The following is a 24,930-nucleotide window of genomic DNA, read 5'->3' on the forward strand; positions in this document are numbered from 1 at the left end:
CAGTCTTCCAAGAGCCCGGCTCAGGTCCCCCAGGGCATCTGCCCGCCCCCTCCACCCACCTGCTACTTAAGCTTTTCTCCACCTCTGGCCCTCACTCCAGGGACAGGTGGCTGAGATCCGAAGGTCCTAGGTGAAGGGAGCCATAACCCAGGTAAGGAGCTGGAGCCCTGGGTTCTGGTGTCAGCTCTGACACTCACCCACCCCAGTGACTCTGAGGCCTCAGAGTATCCAGATCTGCAAAATGGGGACCCTCCACCTTTGGTATATGATGTCTGTCAAATAGCCAACACCACACCTATGGGTAATTCAAAGCCCACTCATCCAAAGACCAAAAACGTGTGGGCTTATGGACATGCTGTGTTGACTTTGCTCCTTTGTGGTAAATATTAAGGATTCAGAACACTCTCTACCCAGTAAGAGGGGACACAGAAATGATGTGAGATAAGTGCTGATCCCAGGACCAGGCCTAAGGAAACCACTGGCACATTGCGGTTGTCCCTGTCACTGTTCTGGAGGATCACTGTTAGCCCCAGAGAGAACAGGTGCTCCGTGTCTGGGACTCTTTTGGCTGCCTCCCCACGGGCCCTGGGTGAGGAGGGGGCACCAGCCATCACAGGGCCTAGCTCCTACAGGGGCTCCAAGGGAGTAGTGGGGTGAGGACTGATAGCTGGGTGTCTGCAAACAATGATCATTAACTGTAGTTATTCCATTACTCTGTCCAATTTATGGGACATAATTCCCACCCCCGTCATCTGCGGGGGAGTACTCCAAAGGGACTCCAAGGGCAGCACTGGCAGTGTGACACCACTCCTTTGTATGTACTACCAAGAAAGCAGGCACACTATGAATTAAATACATTGATTGTAAGACGCCTCTTGACTTCGGGGACAGTCATGTGGAAAAAATTTTGCCTCAGAGCCACTGAAACGTGGTAGTAAAAACCATAATGGCGTAATAGATATGACAAGCTTCTCAGCCCTTGAGGGGCAAGGAGTGCCCTCCAGCCTGCCTGCCATCCTTCTGTTTTTCTTTCTTCCACATGGTTTAACTTAAGGTTTAAGTCACATACAGTACAACGTAAAGCTTGATGACTTTTTATTAGGTGTATACCCATGTCATCACTGCCCCGATCCAGAGACACAACATTCCATTACCCAAAAGGCTCCCTTCTTTCCCATCCTGGTCAGACCTGCCCGCCAGAGGGGGCTACTCCTGTGACCTCCATCACCATGTGTGAGTTTTATCTTGTCTGTTTTTGAGCTCCACGTAAGTGGAATCATACCGGCAGCTTCTATTCAACATACTGCCCGTGAGATCCACTCCTGTTGCTGCATCTGTCAGCTCTCTCTCACATTTCCTTTCTTCTAAATCAAATTAATCCAGTTCAGAAGCCCTGGTACCTCCTTTCTCCTGCCCTCCACTCCCTGGGGTACACTGAGGCCCGAAACTAGTCCTCCCTGTCTGTGTGCTGGCTGTGCCTGCTGCCCCTCACTCAGGCTGCAGAGTGGCCCTGGGAGGTCCTGATGGTGACTCCATCTCTCAGCCCCCTGGTCAACCTGAGGCCTGGAGGAATGCCACAGGCCACTCTTTCCAGCATTTCTCACTCATGTTCAGACCATGAGCATCCATCAGGTAAGAGCCCCAACCCAACATTCTGTATGTGCCCCTCATGCCCAGGGCCTGCCCTACCCCAGTGACCTCCAATCCCAAGCTCCTTAGGGTGTTTTCCTTCCATCCAGCTCAGTTAGCTGTAGTTTTGGATTTGAGTTCTCAAACTGGCAGTCCCAGGGATGGATCCACAGGGGTGTGTGTGTGTGTGTGTGTGTGTGTGTGTGTGTGTGTGTTTATTCCACAAAGCATATTTAAATAATTTTTAAAATCTGACTTATTTGCCAGTAGCTTAAAATCAAGAGCTTCAAATCACTCTCTTGACAAATTGGTATGTCCGTGATGAGCCAGGCCCTACTGTGGAAGTTGGGAATATGGCAGTGAACAAAATGGGGACCTTGCCAAAAGGGACCCTCCATTTTACAAGCACTTGCATAAGAACTTTAAAAAAAAAATCCCTGCTTTTCTGGAAAATTCTAGATTCTAACCAGAAGGGGTCCACATTTCTCCTGTGGCAACAGTTGGCTGGTATCTCGTAAGAGCTACACATTTTAAAAGGCAGTTGCCCTCTAGTGCATGGCAGCCTTCTTCCCTCATTTGAGCTGCTTGTCTGGGTCCTGAAGGCATCTGAATTCCTTGCCTCCTGGGCTAGACTTATGGAAAGCAACTATTGTCAGTCTTGATCTACAAGAAAGACTGTTAAGGACCCTTCCCTGCCTTTCCCCTCCCTGCTCTGTTTACATTGTCTCCTCCCCACCTCCAACATGTGCAGAAAAAAAGCCCAGGCCTAGGGTTAGTGGATAGGGGCCATTCCTTCCCAGTTTCTACAATATGAAAAATAAATTCCAGGTGATTCTCAAGAGGCCACAAGCTCCGTTCGATTATTAAGCAATTATCTTTCCATGATCATTGCCATCACCAAGGGTTTTTCATTGGCCCAGTACCATGCCTGTAATGAACGGTCTGCTCTTGGCCCCATTTTACAGCTGGGGAGACTGAAGCTCAAAGAGGCTAAGGGACTCAGCCAAAGTCACCCAGCAATTAGATGGTGGAGCCAGAATTGGAAGGCAGATCTTCTTGTCCCCCATAACCACCTACAAGCCCCCACTCTGATCTACTTCCATCCTTGCCAAAGGGGAGTCTTTGCTGGTTTTCTCTGGAATTGAGGAGGTTGGCACAGCTCACGACCCACCGTGCCATGGTCTCATTGCCTCCCCAGTGACGGGACTGAACTGAAGGAAACTGGTAGAGAAGAATATTCTCATTATTCCCATTAATGCCTACTGCATACAGATAGTCCCTGTGCTATGATCCAGGGATATCAGATCGAAGCCTTCCTTCAGGAGGTGACACCCAAGGGGAAGTAGATTTCTGTGATGACTGTGATAAGGGATGGGTGTAGTTATTGTTATCATTTCCTTTTCATCTGATATTACTGCATAGCAAACTGCCCCCAACACTTGGTGGCCTCTATCAGGATTTCAGGAGCAGTTCAATTGGACAGTTCCAGCTTGAAGTCTCATGAGACTGGAATTAGGTATTGGCTGGGTTTCTAGTTGCCTGAAGACTTGCTCATTTACATGTCTGGTGGGTGGTGCCGGCTATTAGCTGGGTCCTTACCTGGGGCTGTCAGCTGGAGTGCCTACCTGTGTGGCCCGGGCTATCTCTCAACATAGTGACTGAAGTCCAGTCTAGAAGCTGTGTTCTTTTAATGACCTAGCCTCAGAAATCACAAAGCATCACTTTGGTTATGCTGCATTCTTTGGAGCAAGCACCAGTTTCACCCTGACTATAGGAGAAGGAATACAGAACACCCCCTCCCCATGGGGAAATGCCAATAATACTGTATGAAGAACATGTGGGACAGAATAAATATATAGTTGTGGTCATCTTTGGAAAATGCAATCTACCATAGCAATCTCATCCACTAGCTCAAGTATTAGAGCAAATTCAAACAATAACCATATTTCATAATTCTAGCTCTGTCATTACCACTGAGTGACCTTGGGCAAAATTATTTCACTTCCATTTCTTCGTCTATAACTTGGAGTTAACAGTGCATGCCCCTCAAGGTTGTTAAGATTTCACTAAGTGAAATGTAGGGTGGAAAGCCCCTGGCATGGGAGACTGGCACAGAGTAGGTCCTCAGTAAACGGTGACTCCTGCTTCAACCATGTCTACCAATGGAAGCATCATACCATAGTGTGGTATGCATACCATAGTGTGCATTCTGGGGCCAGCCTGCCTGGTTCTGGGTTATTACTGTCAAGTCCCAGCTGTGTGATCTAGGGCAAGTTATTTTGTTTCCCCATGCCTCATTTCTCCACCCATGAAACAAGCATGATAAAAGCACTTGTTACATAAGGTTTTTGTGAAGATGGAATGGAATAATGCAGACAAAGTGCTTGGCACAATGTCAGGCACATAACATGCTCAGTAAGTGCTAGTCATTATTAGGACTACATGTGCAGAGGAATTGCTGCACATTTACAAAGTGCTTCTATGGCCAATGTCTTGTTTTCCTCTCAAGAGATGGGGCAAGTAAAAATATGGCAGTTTTACAGATAAAGAAACTTAGTCTCAGAAAAATTGAGTGGCTTGATTAAGGCAAGTAGAAAGTGATAGAGAAAATCAGATAAGATGCCAGGGCTCCTGGATCAATGTTTCCCTCTTATGTCTACAGGGACTTGGAATGAACATGAAGACATTTTTGTGGGTTCTCCTCCTCCCCTGGTACCTGCTTGGCACAAGCCATGCTCAGTTTGGAGGTTCTAGCTCCCAAATAGGTAAGTTGCCCCATCCTTCCTGGAAGCTCCTTCCAAGAAGATTTCAGAAGCAAACTCCCTTCTGTTGGACAAGCTGACACCTGTCACCAAGACTGATTCATTAGAAGTTCTTAGATATGCAGGTGATACAGGAGGAATTTTGCCTTTCCCAGAGGTTCCTAATCCTTTTCAAATACAATTTGGAGTCTAGATCATATGGGTTTTTTTAAAAAGATTTAATTAATTTATTTGACAAAGAGAAAGAGAGCATGAGCAGGAGAAGTGGCAGAGGGAGAGAGAGAAGCAGGGTTCCCACTGAAAAGGGAGCTTGATGCAGGACTCGGTACCAGTCCTGAGCTGAGGGCAGATGCTCAGCTGACTGAGCCACCTAGGCATTCCTAAATCAAATACAAATCACACATTGCCTCTCTACTCTCTGATTATAATATTCTCCTGTTACACATTGTTCCCAGGCAAATCTTTCCAGTCTTAGTCTCTGATGACCTAAGTCCCAGGAGATTGCAGCCAAGTGCTGAGCCAATGGCTTTGGAACCACATAGCATAGATTTATAGCTCCCAATCTTTTGATAAAAGACTGGAAGCTATTCATATGCCTCAATTCCAGAGTCTGGTCCATATTTTCTCTGAAGATTTCTTATCTGGAACCCTAATCCTGATACCAATTTCTGTTTTAGAGATTATTTGGTTGCAAGATACAGACACTTTCCCTACAAAATGGGTAGCCCGAGTGGCTCAGTGGTTTAGCGCCGCCTTCAGCCCAGGGCCTGATCCTGGAGACCTGGGATCGGGTTCCACGTAGGGCTCTCTGCATGGAGCCTGCTTCTCCCTCTACCCGTGTCTCTGTCTCTCTCTCTCTCTCCCCTCTCTGTGTCTCTCATGAATAAATAAATAAATTCTTTAAAAAAATAGTTAAGTAAAAAAAAATTATTTATAAAAAGGGGAGAGGTGTAATCCCAGTGATTTCAAAGTTCAGAAGCCTCCCAAGGCCTCCTAGAACACTAACACCAAGATCTGAGAGCTGTCAAAAACTAAGTGATTACCTGCTCCCCATCCCCATGAAGCCACAGTGCTTGTTTTTCAGAGCATAACTTCATCATTTTCTCTGTTCCACCACAAATGACCCCAGTGTGATCACCTTGTATCTGACTTGTCATTGCCTCCTGAGTCAAAGCTCAAAAAAATCTAGTAAGGGATTTAGTCTCAGTTCTTTTTTTTTTTTTAAAGAATTTATTTATTTATTTATTTATTTATTTATTTATTTATTTATTTACAAAAGAGAGAGAGAGGCAGAGACAGAAGCAGGATCCACGCAGGGAGCCCGACGTGGGACTCGATCCGGGGTGTCAGGATCACACTCTGGGCCGAAGGCAGTAATAAACTGCTGAGCCACCAGGGTGCCCTCAGTTCTAAATCTGTGAGGGCAATCCTTATTCTGGCTCCTGGGCTTGGTCACAGAGCTAGTTGTGGGCTGAGCTCCTCATTCTTGTGGTGCTAGTGGGAGGATGTGGTCTTGGACTCACCTATGCGTCTTTGTCCCAGCAGGCAGTAGAAGTGGAGGTCTCCTGGGCAGCGGTGGCCTGTTGGGCACAGGCCTTCTCAAGACCGGCCGGGTGCTTGGCAATGGTGGTGTGCTTGGCACAGGCCTTCTCAGTGGGAGCAACCAGCAGCTTCAAGTCACCAGCAGTTCAAGTAGCAGAAGAGATGCCCGCTTCTCTGAACAGAACTCCCCTAAGAATGACCAGAAGTACATTTCTCTGAAGGACCCTAACACTGAAGATGTCACTGAGTACAGTTTCCAGCCTAAGAAATCTAGTGTGCTCCCAGCCCTGACTCCGAAAACCAACCTGTTGACCGCACCCCCAGTGAGAATGGCTGGTCCGAGTCCTATTCCACCCATGAGAACCCATGTGGCCAATCAGGTCACTGTGGGTTACCTTGGTCAAAGTGAGATGAGGGGTCAAGGCCCTACTGACAAAAGTGATGTGATTAGCCAAAGATCTTTAGGCCACAGAGGAGTGACTCCCCCCAGACAGTTTGGTCAAGATGATAGGAAGACAGGTGTGGGAAGTATGAATGTCTCAGGCAGTGGCCTTCCCACAGATGCTTCTGTAGAAAGTGCTGTCATATCTAGGGTGGCTGTGCCTGCCAGTTATGGTCAGTCTGGGCCTAGATCATCTGGTGGTTTGGGTCAGTCTAAGGAAGAGCCAGTAAGTGGTCAGCTTGGGTCAGGGAAAACTGGTGGTTTTGGTCAGTCTGGGATGGGCTTAATGAGTGGTCAGTCTGGTGATAGATCATCTAATGATTATGGTCAAATTGGGGATAGGTCCTCTGGTGATTATAGTCGAACTGAGGATAGGCTATCTGTTGGCTCTGATCACCTAGGGAGTGGGTCATCTGGAAGGTATGGTCAGTCTGGGGCAGAGTCAATATATGGTCAGCCTGAGTCTTGGTCATCTGGAGTTTTGGATCAATCTGGAATAGGGTCTATGACCAGTCTGACTAGCAGGAGGCCACTGAGTGGTTATAGTCAAACTGAGGCTGGGTCATCTGGTGGCCACAGTCAGTTTGGGACAGGGTCGTTTGGACAATATGGTCAGTCTGGACCTGGATCATCTGGTGGTTTGGGTCAATCTGGAGCAGGGTCAATGAATAGTCCAACTGGGGATAGGTCATCCAGTGGCTATGGCCTATCTGGGGCAAGGACACTAAATGGTCAGTCTGGGCCTGGATCATCTGGTGGTTTGGGTCAATCTGGAGCAGAGTCAATGAATAGTCCAACTGGGGATAGGTCATCCAGTGGCTATGGTCTATCTGGGGCAGGGACACTAAATGGTCAGTCTGGGCCTGGATCATCTGGTAGTTTTGGTCAATCTGGGAAAGGGCCAGTGAATGGTCAGCCTGGGTCAAGGAAAACTGGTGGTTTTGGTCAGTCTGGGGTGGGGTTAATGAGTAGTAAACCTGGGGATAGGTCATTTAACAGGTATAGTCAAATTGGAACAGAGTCATCTGGAGAGAATAGTCAATCAGGGGCAAGGTCAATGAATGGTCATCTTGGGAGTGGAACATTTGTTGGTGGCAGTCAGTTTGAGGCAAGATCACATGGAGGATATGGCCAACCTGGGTATGGGTTATCTGGTCATTTTAGTCAGTCTGAAACTAGATCAATAAGTGGACTGGATCAGCCTAGAGTCGAGTCATCTGGTGAGTTTGGTCAGTCTGGGGCTTTGTCAATGAATAGTGAGCTTGAGGCTGGGCCATCTGATGCTTATATTCAATCTGGGCCTACGTCATCAGAAGGAAATGTTCAGTTTGGAGAAAGGATATCTAATCATTATACTTATTCTGGGGCTGCGTCATCTCCAGATTCTGGTCAGTTTGGGGCTAGAGTATCTTTCGGCTATGGTCAGTTTGGAATTAAGTCACCTAATGGTCATGGTCAGTCTGGAGTTGGGCCATCTAGAGGTTATAATCAATTTGGGGCTGCAGTATCTTTTGGTTATGGTCATTTTGGAGCTAGGACACATAATGATTATGGCAAGTCTGAGGCTGGGTCATCCTTAGCTCATAATCAGTTTGGATACAGCATCTCTGGCCCCTCTGGTCCCAATATAAAAGTGCAATCTGGAAATCTTGGCCACATCGGAACTCCAGTGAATGGCAGGGCTCCCCAACACAGGAGTCCAGTCAAAGGCAGTGTGCTGCCTCCCCTGGTTCATCATAGTCAAGGAAAAGGTGTTGAAATGGAATCTAGAGACCCTCTCAGCCAAACAAATGTCCTCAACAAAGATCTCCTGGCTCAGGAAGGACTTCTGGGAGCCATCATTCTCAACAGCCAGAACTTGGTCCAGAAGAGGGAAATGCTACTTAGGATCCTCCTGGGCAGCAGGACCTTACATGCTGGCGAAGATCACCTCCTGGAGGCAGCTGGGTCCTTGGCTCTGGAGGGCCTGCTCTGCAAGGGTTCTCTTGGGGGGCTCTGTGGCCATGGGAGTCTTGTTGGAATCAACGATGTTCTGAAGAGCACAATTCCTTTTGGGAAACTCAACAGCTGGTGAGTTTGAGTCTTTTAGCAATAAAATAGTTCTCCAAAGCATTAATTAGTAGAGGTTGCAGGTATTTGAAAGATAACACCCTGTGCTGTGAACATCAGAGTTTCACTTACTTGCTTGGAAAGTCGACATTGAGAAGGCAGCATCAGACATTGCTTCCTCTTCCAAACTGTCAACCCACTGCCCAACACTCTCCTGTATGGCTTCATCTCTTGGATTTATGCAAGCTTGTCCAAGCCCCTACTGAATTACAAATGTCACTGGAAAAGGGTACAGAGGAAACCTTTCTCAGCTGATATCTTAGCTATTATTTAATACCCCAGTGATTAAAACAGCATCTTTGTTATAAGCTAACACGACAGTTCCCAGGGATGCTTTGAATCTGTCTTGATTTTCCCTTAGCATTTTAATGAACTGAAAACACTTCATTTATTGACTAATACTTTCCCTGTCCAGTAGGGATAGGATTCAGAATGGAAACCCAGGTTAAGGAAGGGAGGGCTCAGGATGGAGGAAAGGCCACATTGCAGTTTGGGTGTTGAGTTTAAAGACTGGTAATTTCTGCTGGTTCACTTTCTCTCACACTTCCTATTCTGCAGGCTCAAAATCACTGACTTTGACATCGTCCAGGTATCGTGGAAGGTCCATCCTTTCTCTGACCTCCAACTGCAGTTTCAGACCAGACTGACTATCATTTTCCCAAGGTTAAGTAACCATTCATGGCTAGAGAAGGGGTCATGGAAGGGAATCCCTGGAGGTATGGGTAGTTTTTAAATTTTTTTAAACAACTGCAAAATGCCCTTGACAATATCTTTCTAAACATGTAAGCTTCATAGCAATGATTGTTAATAGGAAGTTAGGTATGAAAGTAAATCTACTTTTTCTGCCACTTTTGTATGCTTTGTTGTAACAAACTTGGAGAAAAAATTGAAGTATAAATCTAAACTCACAGCCCAAAGACAATGGCCATTAACATTTTAGTTTGCTCCTACCCAAACCTTTTTCAGCACCATTTTGAATGGCAATAAATATTCCATCACATAGATGTACCATGATACATTTTAACCATTCCACTCAAGTTAAATACCTGAGTTGTTCCAAATTTTCATTGTTCTTTTTAAAGATTTATTTATTTATTTGAGAGAGAGAATGTGAGTGTTGGGGCAGGAGCAGAGGGAGACAGAGACGGAGAGAGAGAAGCTCAAGCAGACTCCCCACTGACCATGGAGTCCAACTCAGGACTCAATCTCATGACCCCCAGATCATGATCTGAGCTGAAATAAAGACTAGAACGCTTAACCGATTCAGTCACCCAGGCATCCTCCCAATTTTAATTCTGATAAATAATTCTATGATTACTATCTTGCCTTATAAATCTTTGTTCAGATATCTGATTATTTACTTAGGAATTCTCAGACGTATAATTTATAGCTTTTGGTAAGTATTGCCAGTTGTCCTCCAAAGAGATGACAACAGTGACAAAGCATACCTAATATTATTGAGTGATTAATATATTCCAGGGACTGTGCTGAGGCTTTTATGAATTATATTTATATATGAATTATTTTATGAAATGTATATAAAATATATTTTTAATATATATAGTATATTATTCACCATAACCTTAGAAGAAAGTTACGCCCTGCTATTATGCCCATTTCACAGAACAAGAAACAAAAACTCAGAGACATTAAATTAAACACGTGTTTGGGGGCACCTGGGTGGCTCAGTGGTTGAGTGCTCAGGTCATGATCCCGGGGTCCTGGAATGGAGTCCTGCATCAGGCTGCCCACAGGGAGCCTGCTTCTCTCTCTGCCTGTGTCTCTGCCTCTCTCTGTGTCTCTCATGAATAAATAAATAAAATCTTTTTTAAAAACCCAGCATATATGTGGATGGGATGTGCACATAATATCTCTAGGAGGAGACATTGAAATCATTGGTGATGTGTGTGATCCCAATGGGTTGCTGGGTGCCTGGGGATCACTGGCAGAAGGTGGGTTTTTCACTGTGCATTCTCTCCATCTTTTGAATCTTGAACTGTGAAATTTTATTACCTATTAAAAAGTAAATTAAACCAAAGAATTTACTTTAACTTACTTCCTAATATATATTCAAAAACAAATTAAGTTAACAATATATACTGAAAAGCAGGCACCATTTAAAAATGTGTATAGGTCACCTCTCAAACCCATAAATGCCAGTGGTTATTTCCAAGCTTGAGGGAAGCCTTTAGAACAGCTCCAAACATTTGTTCTGGAAGGGGAGGGTTTTCTGCACTGCAGAGGTGGGGAAAATAAGCCCAGTGACTTGCCCCTAGGACTGGCCTGGGACTGAGGGAGTGCCCTGGCTATGACTTCCCAGGTTGCTCTTGCATAGGCCCCCATCTGGAGATAACCCAGCAACTCAGCTCACACTGTCCTCCTACTGGGTGTCCAGGCTGCTCAGCTTCCTCAATGGCTCCATGCTGGATGTGACCATCAAGGCTCCCTTAGCACTGCCCCAGACCAGATCTGGCCAAGTCTCACTCACTCTGCAGAACTGCCAGCCTGTCTTCACCGGGATCCACATGCGAGCACAGTAGGTACCATGCAGGGAAGGCTGAGCACTGTGCAGGGTGCAGTGGGGGATGATGGTATGCACAGTGGCAGCTTCCAGGCTCACTGGGGACCACAGCCAGGACACAGCAAGCCATACCACCAGAGCATCTCTCATTTCAGTTCAACCTTTGCCCAGGTTTTTCCACCAAGGAACGTATATTTCTAAACAGGAGAGGTTAGCTTCTTGCTAGAAGCACACGTCTTCCCTAAAAGTGGCCCTCAGTATTGCATGATCCCTTGTCTGTGCTCACACAGAGATCCTGGGCAGGATCTCTGTCATATCACTTCTCATGTTATGTTGTAATTGAGTATGTCTGACTACATGAGCAGAAGCTGCCTTATATTTATCATTCATTTGTTCATTTATTTACTCAACAAATATTGAGCCAGTCACTACAGTGTTGTTCTTGGAGATACGCTAGAGAACAAGACAGAGAAGGATGAGTAGTTGATTGGATAGGAAGATGAATGGGAGGATGAGTGCAAGGATGAATGGTGGGGAGGATGGATGGATGGATGGATGGATGGATGGATGGATGGATGGATGGGTATAGGGGTGGAGGGATAGATTGGAGAGTAAAAAAATAAACTGATGTCTCAAAAACACTTTTGTGGTCTTCCCTAAAAGCCTCAGCTTGGTTCACTAGAAGAGATCTAAAAATGCATGCTTACTTAGTTTAAGAGCAATAGGCTAAGGGTTAATCAGATCCTGTAGCACTATATTTCAGACAGACCAGTCCCTAAAAAGGTGTTCAGAGGCTGGGCTGGAAACTTAATCACCATCTAAATGGATGCTCTCTAGAATCATTATTTCATGGTTGAGAAAGATACTGTAAATCACAGATGGCTGCTGTAACTCAAGGTTTAAAAAGGCTAGCCTGAAAAAAAAAAAAAAAAGGCTAGCCTGAGAACCCAACTGCCTGCTGTCTGCGGTCCTTTCTAACTCCCAGATTCTTAATTCAATGCCTTAGAACAAATATTATAAATTTAAATACCCACTAGGGGTAGGAAGTTAGCAGAAATTAGTAAGTGGGCTCCAGTTAAGAGAAATACAACATCCAAGTTCAATTTCAATTTTAGGGATACAATAAAGAATGGCGGGCACTGTGGCAAATCAGACATTATATGCCTCATCTGAAGAGGGCAGTCCCTCTTTGGCTTCAGCTGACTGTAGCCATTTGAGAAGGTGGGTCCAATCTTATCTGATTTCTGTATCTTAAACAGGACCTGGAAGTTTGGGTTTTTATGTAAAGTTACCTATTTCTTAAATTTGAAAATTTACTGTAAAACTCTAAAAGACTGTCCTAGCAAAAGAAAACACACCTGTGGGCCTCTTCTGGCCTGAGACCTGCCAGTTGGCAACCACTATGTTAGAACATGGTTTCTAAGAGGAAATGCCTTCTATGTGCCTTAAATCAAGTCACAATGAATGTGAAAGCTACCATCTGTTGGGGAGGCGCTAGCTGCCCAACTGCTGATAGGTTGTCCTCCAGCCCATCTCTATCTTTCATTTATTGAATCTTCACAACAACTCTCTTTTACATATTATACAGGAGAAACGCAGAGAGGTTATGTAAATTGGACAAGGTCACACAGCCAGGAAGTAGGGCATGGCGTGGGGAGGCAAATCATCTGTTTCAATAGTTTTTAACTATTATGGTAATTTGAGTTACTGATGCCAAGTGCTTAGACTAATCTCTGGAGTGGAAAAAACATTTTGTACCATTAGCTATAATGTTGTTATCTTGAATATCCCTGTTCCCCTTCCCAGTCTGCTCTCTTCAGTGACAAAATTCATGCTGAAACGGACTCTGCAGAACTCCTTACCTAACATGGTAAGTTTGGCAAAGTGGGCCCAACAGACCCTGCAGATCAGCTGGAGGTACAGAGGAACAACCAAGGTAGAGAGAGGGAGCTCATGCAATACAGTTTTATCCCTGGACCCTCCAGCCTCCCAGAACTTTGCTGCCCTGTTCTCTGTCTGGGTCCCTGATGCTGGGGGGAAGGAGGGCAGAAAGGGACATTTACTGAGGGACTAATGTGTGCCAAGTAGTTTTCACCTGTGAAAGAGAGAGATTTGTGTTTACAAAAAGCTCTGATAAAATCATTCCACTGTACATGGCCAGTCAGAGGCTGGGCTGGGCTGGGCTGGGCTGGGCTGGGCTGCTGGAAGGGTGGCCCAAGTCCCCCATCACAGGGACCTCTGCTCATCTGTATTTCAGCTGTGTCCAGTAGTCCGATTCTGGTTCTACATCATCAATCAACAGTTGAGCATTCTGAAAAGTAAGATGTGCTATGGGCCTGAGCATTACTCTCTTGCTGGAACATTGAGGTAGTCACCCAACCCACTCCTGTTTTCTCCCCTTCATGACTTCCAGAGATATTTTTCTGAACTACACCTCTGATCAGAATCTTCTGTAGCTTCCCATTACCAGGTGGATCAAATTCAATCCCCCAAAGCTGGCAGTCAAGGTCTTTCCTGCAACTGCTCCAGCCAGCTGATCTCCAGGCCCTTTTGACACATCATAGCTCTGCTTTAAATGACTTCTTACACCCTCCATCTGCCTGGAAAAATCCCACACCCCTTCAAGGTGTGATTCCAATGGTTTATCCTCCCCAAAGCCTTTCCAGATCTCTCCGGGTAGAATGACTGACTTCCTCCTCAGGACTGCCACGACATTGTGCACACCTATCCAGCATGCTTATCATATTGTGTAGTAATTGTTGGTTTCTTCCACTAGAACAGAAGTTCTTTGAGGGGAGGGACTCTATTATAGTCTTTTTTGTGTTTGTCTCATTGTTTCTAGTTGGGTACAGAGTAGTTACTTCATATATACTTTGTTGGAGTATGAACTGGAGATGAAAGGGGGGACTATGGATGAATGGAACAAAGGACAGAAATATGAAGAATGGTAAAATAGAAAGATGAAAACATGTGTGAAAGAATGGGTGGATTGAAGAATGAAAATACAAGGAGATATCGGCAGAATATGATGGAAAAGAGAATGGAGGAAAGGGAATTTAGGTGTATGGATGAATAGATGAAGAATAGAGGAAAGATAGAAAAAAATGATAAGTGGATATAAGAGAAGTAGGAAAGATGAAGGATGATGGATAGTTGATGGATGGGTGGATGGATGGATGGGTGGATGGACAGATTACTATGTGCCAAGTTAAGAATGTTTCACTCTCTCATCCTGGAAGCTGGTAGGGCTCTGGAGCTACAATGTATTTTTCCAGCAGTTTTGGAATTATTCCCTCTGCTGGATAAGTCTGTATAAGACAGAGGACAAAGGAAAGACTCATTTCATGAGTCTGCATCTCAGTCAACTTGATCTTTTGTGTTTCCTCTTGTCTTCCTTCCCACTGTCACCTCTGTCCCTCTGTCTCCTTCAGATGTTCACTCCCTTGGATTATTTAGGAGCCTTTACTCTGCTCTCACCCAAGTGCCACCATCATCTGAGCCTTATTACCGCCTGGACTTTCAGGTACAAGCAACATTTTCTCTCCTTAGGAATCTTCTGAGATTAGCTATATCTTTGCATCTGAGACTAGCTCATTGGTGGCCCCATCCCATCACTCACTGTGGTTCCTTTGGCCAGACAAATGTGCTACAGTTACCCTATTAAGAGAGGTGCATGTGCCATGGTTTTGGAGGCAGGCAGGCTTGGCTGCTGCTTGACTATGCAACCTCAGGCAGATCCCCTTACTTTCCATGCCTCAACTTTCTCATCTATCATATGAGAATGATTATCAGACCAATGTGAAGTGATCATAGATCATCAATTCCAAGATACACATTCCCCCCCCCCCCACATATTGTAACATTTCTGAAACTGGCATATGTCTTAGATTCAGTGGTATGTCATAGTCTAGCTGACAATTTTAAAAAGTTCTTAGTGGCACATTAAACAATGTGTATCTTAATCAATGGTATCTTGATACACATGAAATATCATCATATAAATGATTAGATGAGAAGATGTCTGGTTATTTGTCCAGCACAGAGTAGGGACTCAAAGCTTATTGGTTTACTTCCCTTTCCCTTTGACTTAAATACTTAAAACAAAAACAGTCAAGTTAGTTACCTGGCATCACAATATGTAGGGTCCATGGTGGAGGAGTGATCCATGATGGGGGAGTGGCCCATGGTGGCCTCTCCTGCATCCTTCCCCTCTGAGCTTCTTCTATGCATGAACATGATCCTGCCAGCACCTCAACTCATGGGAAGTTCTCATTATGAGGAATGTGTTTTGTTCCACAAAGTAGAACCTTCAGGGACCTTGGAAGCTCAGCCCCCATACCTTCCAACACTCAGGTGTCCAGGGTCAGAGTTGGGAGTCCAGATTTTAGGAACAGCTCTGCCACCAGCTCATTGTAAGACCTGGGCAAAGCTGTTCACATGTCCAAGTCTCCTTTTCCTTGTCTACAATCCCTATATTGTGAGTTTGTTGAAGGATCAAATGAGAGGCTAAGGGCCTGGCATACAGATGGTGCTCAATTAATGGAGGCTTTCTGGTTTTCCCCAGGACAAACACTTCCCAGCATCTTTCATTAACTGGCTGATTGAAAGTAAGTTTTTCTTCTTATATACATCCCCACTGCCCCTCGACCTCACTGCTTTCTTCAGTGTTGAGCAGTCCTTTCTTGGGGGTTCTGAAAGCATGTGTAAAATCCTGGGGCCATGGAGAGCCCACCTGACACAGAATCCATATTTTAATCCATAATGACCACTAAAGCTGGATTTTTAGATAGTAATGCCACAGTGACCAGTGTTACAGTGGGGTTCCTGAGACAGCCCACTCCACAGTGATTAGTGTCACACTGGAATTCTAGGGTCTCCTATTCCATTGTGATTTTTGTAGATTTTTCTGAAGTAGCCCATCCGTAGTGATCAGTGTTCGAGTGGAGTTTTTGGGATAGCCCATTCCATAATCATCAGCATTAAGGTAGAGCTCCTGAACCAACCTACTCCATAGTGAAGAGTTTTGAAAGAGAGTCATTCACTCTATAATAGTTAACCCTTCAATAAAATTCCTGAAATTTTCTGCTCCATAATGATCAGCGTTATGGGATTTCTGAGATATCCTTCCCCATTGGGAAGATTACTATGAAGTCCCTAAAATATTTCATTATTGCAGTCAATTATTGGAATATCTCATTCCATAGTGCAAGTATTACCATTGAGTTTCTGGGCTAGCTCATTCTCTTGGTATTAAAATGAGGTTGTTCTTAGTATTATGGTTAAGTTTCCAAGCTAACTCACATTATGGTGAAGAGCATTGTGGTGAGATTCCTGAGATATCCCACAGCTCCATTGTGAGAAGCTTTCTAATAAAACCAACTGACTTCGGAGTCTCAGAGGAATTTTGTTTTGTTTTGGTTTTATCATGTCACTGTGTTTCCAGGCTATTTCCCAAACACCCTATGTTCTTTGTGGGGAGGGAGAGAGGGCAGTGGACAAAAGAGAGCAGCCCTGGCCAGGCTTCAGAACTATCATCATAGCTTACCTCAGGCCACCTCTGCCTCCTCTAGATTTCTCACCAAGATTGGGTCTCTGGGAAGAGGCACGGAAGGAAACAAGACCCCCCCCCCCTCAAGCAGGAAGGGCAGCCTATAGTCTCCCTGAAGAGCCAGGGGTAGCTTGGCTCATCAGAGAGCCTTCTAGCTGCTTCCCTGGGAGTTCTCCATGATTGTGGTGAAAGCCAGGGAAGATGGCCAAAAAGAGCCCTGGCCTGGGCATCCAGAGACCTGATTTCAAGCCACAGTTCAGCTTCCAGCTCTCCAGGTGACCTTACACCAGTCCCATCCTCTCTCTGGGCCTCTCCTCTCCTCACCTATAAAGTATGCACAGTCTCTAAAATGTTGGGAAAATGGAAGAGGATAAGACCAGAGGCCAGAGGGGCCTCTGGAAAAATCATGACTACCACAAGGAGGCATCTTTTCATGTTTCTCTTTGCTGCCAGTTGCAGAAACCCAGCGGTCCTCCTATCTCTAGGATCAGCATGGCACCCCTGCCAGGACTACGGTAAGGATGTTTACACCCTGGAGAGTCCCTGTGGAACCCTCTGACCCCACCTTGAGGGGCTGTCATCTTGATTCACACACCGATGATCTCCCACAGCCAAGCTGCAAATAGTCCCTTTGTTAGAGCTTGGGTTTGGATAAGCTCAAAACTGGTAAGATGGAATATCTCTCCAGAAAGGTATTTCAGTGTGGGGCTGGTTAAGCAGAAAAGCTTCTTAAGAACTGAACCACAGGGAGGTGCTGTAATAGGGGAAGGCCAGGCTGTGACCATCGTGCCCCCGTCAGGGGGTTGTTTCAGGGAGTGGGTGGCCCCTGTTGCAACAGTGAAGGGCACAGGCTTTGGAGTCAGGCAGACCGGAGTTCAAATCCTGCTCTTCCATTGATTCTCTGAACCTCAGCTTCCTCTTCTGCAAAATGGGCGTGAGAATAGCCCGTATCTTACAGGATAATCCTGAGAAAATGCATGAAGCGTAGCAAACTGCCACCACCGGGTAACAGTCTAAAAATGATGAGGCAGAGGGGGCAAGTGGGCAAAGATGTGGACACGAACCTCAGGGAGTGTGAGAACGCACAAACCCTCCGCGGCACCCCTGCGCCCCATAGACGTGCCCCTACAACGAAAGGGGTGGAAGCCGCAGGAGCCTTGGCTGCCCCCACCCCTCCCCCATCCCCCGGAGCCAGCAGAAGGAGCAACCAGAAGGGGCAACCAGAGCAGACCGGAAGGACGTCTGGGGGACGGGGTGCAGTTTCCAGGCCACACCACCAGGTGGAGCCAAGTCCCCGCTAACCACGCTGCCTACACCGCGTCTGAAGATCCTTGGGTAAAACAGCATTTTTTTGGTCAGGCGCACTGTGCTGGCCACTTGGCTTTCATGACCTTGCTTGGTTTTCAAAGCCATCCCTCAGGATCAGTGTCATTTTAAGTATGGAGAAACTGAGGCTCGGAGAAGTGATATGACTAAAGTGAGGGCTGGGGACTCAGAATTCCTGGGCTCAAATCCCAGTTCTACAGCCTACGAGGATACTTAAACCTGTTTGCACCTCAACCTCGGGATTTGAGAAATGAGGCTAATAATAGCAGTAACATTATGGTAGCTAATAAACTGCAGCTATTTGTTTTTTAAGTAGGCTCCATGCCCAGTGTGGAGCCCCATGCACTCACGACCCTGAGATCAAGACCTGAGCTGAGATCAAGAGTTGGACGCCTAGCCCACTGCGCCACCCAGGCACCACTTTAGCTATCTGTTTTATTCTGTGTCCAGCCCTGTGCTGTGCGCCTTACATAAATCATTCATGAGGTCCTCACAGCTACCTTAGGAGGTGGCTGTTAATATCTCTGTTTTGCAGATAAGGAAACAAGGCCCAGAGAGGCTAGCTGCCCGTCCCATTCCCACACAGGAATTTCCACCCAAGTCTCTGGCAGAGAGCAGTAGGAGGTGGGGGTCATCCAAGGTCTCAGGGAAGTGAGATGCCCTAGGTTCTTGTCCTGGCCTACAACTCTGCATCAAGGCTCCCAGGCTGCTCTGGCCTCAGTTTCCCCACTGGTACCAAAGGAAACTGAGATGCAGGAAGCCAAGACCCCTCTGCAACCCCCTGGCTCTATGACTCACAGTTTGGCAGCCAAGAGACCCCAATCCTGAAGGTACCAGAGCTGGGTTATAAGGAGCCCACAGTGAGAGGAGGGCCCCAAGTCCAGGGGTAGCCCCACACCCTGAACAAAGCGACCCCCAGCTCAAGTCCCTCTAGGCCTCCCTCATGTCACATGGGCCCATGGCTTGAAGACACACTGACAGGGGTGGCTCACAAGGCTCTTCTGCCTAGCGACACCAGTGACAGCATCCATTCTCTCAACCTCCTTTTCCAGAAACATCTTTGTGAACCTGAAGGTCCCTGGCGGCCTGGAGCAAAGTCATGCAGAGCCAAGTGGGGAGACAGGAGGGAAGCAGAGTGGCCTTTGGTGTTCTCCCAGAACCCCCAGCACCTGCTTTCCTTGGTCCAGCAATAACCCCGGGGAGGCCTTCAGGTGCCAAAAGACCCAGAGTGGGAGGCTCTCAGGATGTCTGTTCTTTCAGGCAACAAATACAGTCAGGTCACATTTGATGTGACTCTGATTTATGCAAACATGAAACAATGTCCTGTGAAATATTAATGAAGTTTCACTTTGTGAACAGAAAGCTAACTTTTTTTCCCCTTGTTAAGAGCATACAACTAAACACAGTCCAGTGTCTCCCACCTTAGGAAGAATCCAGGTCCTTTCTTTTGACACCCCACTCCCTCCAGCTCCACCCCCCTTTCCCTTCTCAGCCAAGTTCCCCAGAGCTGAGCTTCTCAGCCTTGAACCCTCATTAAAATGCAGGTCCTGGGGTGATTAGTCTGGGCGGATGAGGTTCCTCATTGCCAACAGTCTCCCTGCAGAGCCCATGGGTCACCCTTTGGGCTGCAGGCTCATCTTGGGCACATTTAGCCCTCTATCCCCTGGTTTCCACCCCACAACCCAGCCCCCACCAGGTCCTCAACAATTTCCACGCAGAAGGAACCTGTGGGCCCTTGTTAGCCTCATCTTACTCAGCCTGGGCACCCACACTACTTCCTCCTCCTTGAAACCTGTTCTTCCCTTGGCCATGCTCCCCTGACTGTCCTCCTACCCCTCTGTCCATTGCGCCCCTGCCTCCTCTCATGGGTATGTGTGTTCATACCGGCCCATCTGTATTCCTTCGCCCCAGTCACTGTGAACTCTTCAGAGCTCAGCATGTAACCCTACGGTGGACCAATGGGGCTCAGCCCTAGACTTCTGAAGGAATATTAAGGAAGAAATACCCTCTTTCTGCTAGGGTTGTTAAGACAGGGCATGGACCCGGAGCTGCCAGTGGCTGTTTCCGCCACCTCTTAGGGGCAGTCAGTTTGAGAATGAAGCCAATGAAGAAGAAAGCAGAGCCACGTCCTGAAGAGAAGCAGCCCCCCAAATTTCCTTTGAGTGCTCGGATTCAGCCACGCCTGAAACCCACAGACCTTCAAGTTATGTGAGCAAGGACTCCCTTTCACGCATAAGTCAGTTAGGGTTGAATTTCCCATTACAAGCAACCCAAAGAACCCCAATGGATGCAACTGACAAACACGTATCAGTCCACTCTGCATCAGCCATAATAGGAAGTGAAGCAAATCCCAGCCAGACCTTGGCCTCCGGGAGTTGACAGTCGTGTGTGTGTGTATGTGTGTGCGTGTGTGTGTGCAAGGAAGAGACCTGTCCAAAAACCTACAGGGCAGAGAGTGAGAAGGGCCAGCTAAGTGAGCCAGTGAGGGCTTCCTAGAAGAGGCACCCTGAAGGATGGGGAGACCTGTCTGAGGTGTGACATCCTCAGACCCGGCTCCAGGCACTGGAGGCGTTGATGCAGAGCAGGTCCTAGAGGCCAGAGAGGAGGCTCTAGGGATGCTCTGGAAGAGACGAGAGCCTGGCAATGGTGGGACGTGGAGTTCCCACTAGATCACAGTCCCAGGAGGAAAGGCAGGCAGCTCTGCTGTTCTCTCCATACTTTGTCCTCCCCTTTTACTTAAGCAGCCACCACCTGGTGCCCCAGGACTCTGTATTCTTTTACTTACTGTTCCCCGGTCCCTCCTTGCCAGGATCAGAACCTGAGAGGAGGTTCAGAGAACTGACTTGCTTTGCCTAAAATCATATAGCTGTAGAAGCAGGGTCAGGATAGAGACCCACCCCCTCCGTTTTCTCCCCCCTGAGCAGGCACTTGGAGCTGTCTTTACTGAGCACTTACTGTGTGCCAGGCCCTGGCCGGGGACTTAAACCTCACCTAGTTCTCACACCACTTTCAGCAAATTGATCTCTATTTTGCAAATGAGGACTGGAGGCTGAGGTGATGTAACTTGCCTAGGATCACACAGCTAGAAAGTAGGAGGGTTAACACTTGAACTGAGGTCTGAGTAATTACTAAAGCCCCTGCAAGGCAAAAATACTAAAAGCTACCCCAGGTGTGGAAATTATGCCAATGTCTGCCTCGTCTTGTCTCCATCTATATCACAATGTCTTATCACTTCCTCTTTCAAGTCCCAAAGTGGTCAATTCAGCCCAATTTGTTTTTGTTTTGGTTTTTGTTTTTGTTTTGTTTTGTTTTTTAATTCAGCCCATTTTGGTGTTTATAAAGGGCCTTCATCAGGACCAGGCTCTGTGCCAGGGATAGCAGTGAAGCCTTGAGAGGAAAAATTCTGACCATTCGCAGCGGTTTTTTTTTCTTTCTTTTTTTTTTAATTTTATTTATTTATTCATGAGACACACACACACACACACACACACACAGAGAGAGAGAGAGGCAGAGACACAGGCAGAGGGAGAAGCAGGCTCCATGCAGAGACCCTGATGCAGACCTCGATCTCAGGACTCCAGAATCACGCCCTGGGCTGAAGGCAGGCGCTAAACCGCTGAGCCACCCAGGGATCCCAAAGGGGTTTTCAAAGTACAAAACATTTTCAAGTATGTTACCTGTTTGGTGTGTACGTTCGCCTCTATCCTCTGCTGGTGGGGTCTGCGGGTAGATGCACATGTGAGTGCTCTCTGGGGTCCAGAGCCCGGCATGGGGCAGGGCCAGCATAGAAGCTCCATACATATGTGATGAATGAATGGATGATGGGATGAGTGGATGGCTGAAGGGATAGGAGGGTGGATGGGAGAGATGGAGAGAGGGATAGGATTCTGGAAACTTCTCACTGGGCTCTGGATCTCATCCTCTCCATTTATCTATTCAGCCAGTTGGTCAGCCTGTCAATTAACTTGTTGTTTGCACTTTATTTTTTTTATAAATTTATTTTTTATTGGTGTTCAATTTGCCAACATATAGAATAATACCCAGTGCTCATCCCGTCAAGTGCCCACCTCAGTGCCCATCACCCAGTCACCCCCAGCCCACACCACCCCCACCCACCTCCCCTTCCACCACCCCTAGTTCATTTCCCAGAGTTAGAAGTCTTTCATGTTCTGTCTCCGTTTCTGATATTTCCCACCCTGGGCTCAAATCCCCAGTACTCATTACATGTGTGACCCTGAGCCATTCACTTCACCTCTCTGTGCCTCGGTTTCCTTGTCTATAAAATGGGAACAAAATAGCACCTGCCTCTGGTTGTTTGGGGGAGTGAGCAAACATGAGACCATGCGTTCCTACCACTCATGAGCTGATGGCAGTGGTTGAGTGCCCTGGAGGGGTGGCCCATCTCTGGGACAAGTTCATCTCAGACTTAACACAGGGCACGGCACTCAGGAGGCACCCCATAAATGGTGATCAAATGGAAGAGTGGTCCCAGCTCAAAACAGTTTACGTTAGATGAATGAACAAATAGGTGAATGAATGAATGAATGAATGAATAAAATGTTTAAGAGCTGAAGAAACAAAATGCATTTCCTCTAAAATCAGAAAAACAGCAACGACAAAATTGTGACATGTATAATTAAAGGTCTTCAGACTGTAACATCGTGACAACTTTATTATTGTTGTGTACAGCAGGTGTGAAAATGACAATGTGTTAGAAAACATTTGTTCCTTGGGTCTTCCTTATTTGCAAGGATTCCTGAGTGGGCAGTTCAAGTGTGGGAAGCTGGGGCCTATTATAAATTGGATGAATTATTCGTACCTGGCTGAATTCAAAGGAAAAGCGACAATCCTTTCCGCCTCTTTACAGTAAAATAAAGGAATTTCCCTCAGTGGGTGAAAGTTGGGTGCACCTCTACATCAGCCATCCCCCCGGGGAAAGGGTAGAGAGGGGGAGCCAGTGAGCAGATTCTCAGTCCAGGACCCCCCACCCACCCCTCTGCCACCCCAGCCTCATCGCCCCCCTCTCTGGTCTCAGTGGGCTGGATGACTTTTTAGGACCTTTCTTGCCAAATAATTGAACGTGTTTGGAAAAAGATACCAGCTCAGAGGTTAAGGGCTAGGTCAGTGGGACCAGGAAGCTGCGACAGTAGGGATTAGTAGTCATACCAAGGTAGCATGACCCAGAGTTGAGATAGCTAATCCTTAATGCCTCACTGGAGATTTTCAATGAGAAATTCATCCCTCGACCCTCCAGGCTGGGGCCCTTGTCCCCAAAAGGCAAATACCTGCCATGCAAGAACTGCCTGTACCCTGAGGAGGGGAGAGAGAGGTACAGGATGCGCCAGAGGAGCTGTCATCACTTCTCTTTCCGGGATGACCCAGACAAGCAGGCCTGGACCTCAGATGACCTCTGAGAGTACCAACCTCTCCACCCACCATCAGAGACCCTTCACGTGCCCCCTCACATTCATGTCCTGGGGCGGGGGATTTTGGAGAGTGTTTGCTGGGGTGAAAGGGGGCACGGATGCAGCACCCCAGCATCGAGCCAGCCCCAGACTGACGTCTTCTCATGGCACATCACAGCAGACTGGACAAACACGGAGCCTGGCATTAGCACCCAACACGGAGAAACAACAGGCTCGAGAGGCCAGGGATGGCCAAGGCCACAGGGCTGAGGGGAGAGGTCGGCCTGGCCAGTCAAGCCCACGCTCGAAGCCGCTTCCCAGACCAAGGGTCGCCAGGAGCAAGCAGGCACCGGAGAGAGAAAGGAGAGATGGGTGGTACCATGACGTCTAGGGAGAGGCAGATACCCATGGAAAGTACTAGAAGACAGAGCGCCATGGCTCTCCCTTGGGGAGCTGCCTGTGGGCAAAGTCCTTGACCTTTGTGTAGAAATTATAACAGCAACTCATTGAACATTTCTTCAACAAGGGGTTGTGATGGCACTGAGGGCACGGCAGGGGACAAAACAGAATCCCTGCCTCCTGGAGCTTCCATTCCGGTGGGAGAATGAGAGCCACAGGTCTTTACAGAGTGCTCACCGGATATGTCCGGGTTACCTTGTCTGCTCTTCAGACCAGTCCTACGAGGTAGGCACACCCACTGTGCCCACTTTACGGACAAGTAAGCTGAGTCTCTGAGAGGGTAAGATGGCAGGGCTAGTAAATGGCAGAGCGAGGATTTGCACCCAGGCCCGTTGTGTCCCTCGTCACACTCCCAGTTTCCCTGGGCTCCTAAACTCTGTGCTACATCACCACGCACTACTGTTTTATTGCACTAATAACGATGATGGTGGCAACTCTGATCCATGGAGAACCTTCTCCAGCAGGAGCAGAGCTGGGTTCTCTGCTCACATTTCCTCCTTTAGCCCCTGCTAGCAGCTCTTCTGAGGTAGAGACCACTCTAATTCTCATTCTATGGTAGGAAATAGAGGCTCAGAGAGGTTAGGGCACTTGCCTGCTGTCACACAGGCAACAAGGGGAAAGGCTGAGACACACACCCAAGGTCCACTCCAGCCTAGATGTGCTCAGACCAAGCTGGAGGGACCGTGAGCCACCACCAAGGCTCTGCTTGTCCGTCCTGAGTGGCGGCAGGCATCACCGATCCACCGTCCCCTCCCAGCCCAAGAGCTTCCCCCAGAGGGCTTCTCAGCAGGATGCTACTTCCTCAGGAGGAAGTGTAGCAGGATGCTACACTCAGGGAGAGTCATCCACGAGACCAGAGTACTCAGACTTCCTTAAATTGGTCCAGGAGGGGAAACTGAGGCCTAGTGAGGAAATGCACCTGTCTGGGTCCATATGCCAGCAGATAACAGAGCCAGAATTGGTTGCACTGGCACGTCAGAGGGCTGAACCCACTTTAGCTCATCAGGACCTCACTGCGCACAAAAATAAGAAGCACAGTTGCCATCAATTGAGCATTACGCATGCTGGATGCACGGCCTCATTCAATCTTCTCCATAATGCCATCGAGGCACGGCTACATGCAGGTGGGGAAACTGAGGTGGGGAGCAGTGTAGTGACCAGAAGCCAGCAGTAACTATAATCATCAT

At 47.3% G+C, this 24,930-nt stretch overlaps 1 protein-coding gene across 1 annotated transcript; it reads left to right on the forward strand.

Moving 5' to 3' along the window:
- The first annotated feature begins 5,896 nt into the window (after window positions 1-5,896).
- On the forward strand, window positions 5,897-11,024 carry LOC125753581 (hornerin-like). Its single transcript, XM_049100780.1, has 3 exons — window positions 5,897-8,445; window positions 9,043-9,147; window positions 10,880-11,024. The coding sequence occupies exons 1-3, from the start codon at window positions 5,897-5,899 to the stop codon at window positions 11,022-11,024; spliced, it is 2,799 nt and encodes a 932-aa protein (XP_048956737.1).
- Window positions 11,025-24,930: the final 13,906 nt, after the last annotated feature.

This window comes from Canis lupus, chromosome 24, assembly GCF_003254725.2.
Source record: "Canis lupus dingo isolate Sandy chromosome 24, ASM325472v2, whole genome shotgun sequence".
Lineage (NCBI taxonomy): Eukaryota > Metazoa > Chordata > Mammalia > Carnivora > Canidae > Canis > Canis lupus.

Coding starts and splice junctions, on each gene's coding strand:
- LOC125753581 (XM_049100780.1), top strand. CDS start 5,897: ATGTGGTCTTGGACTCACCTATGCGTCTTTGTCCCAGCAGGCAGTAGA. Junction 8,446..9,042: donor TTTGGGAAACTCAACAGCTG/GTGAGTTTGAGT, acceptor CCTATTCTGCAG/GCTCAAAATCACTGACTTTG. Junction 9,148..10,879: donor CTGACTATCATTTTCCCAAG/GTTAAGTAACCA, acceptor CTGGGTGTCCAG/GCTGCTCAGCTTCCTCAATG.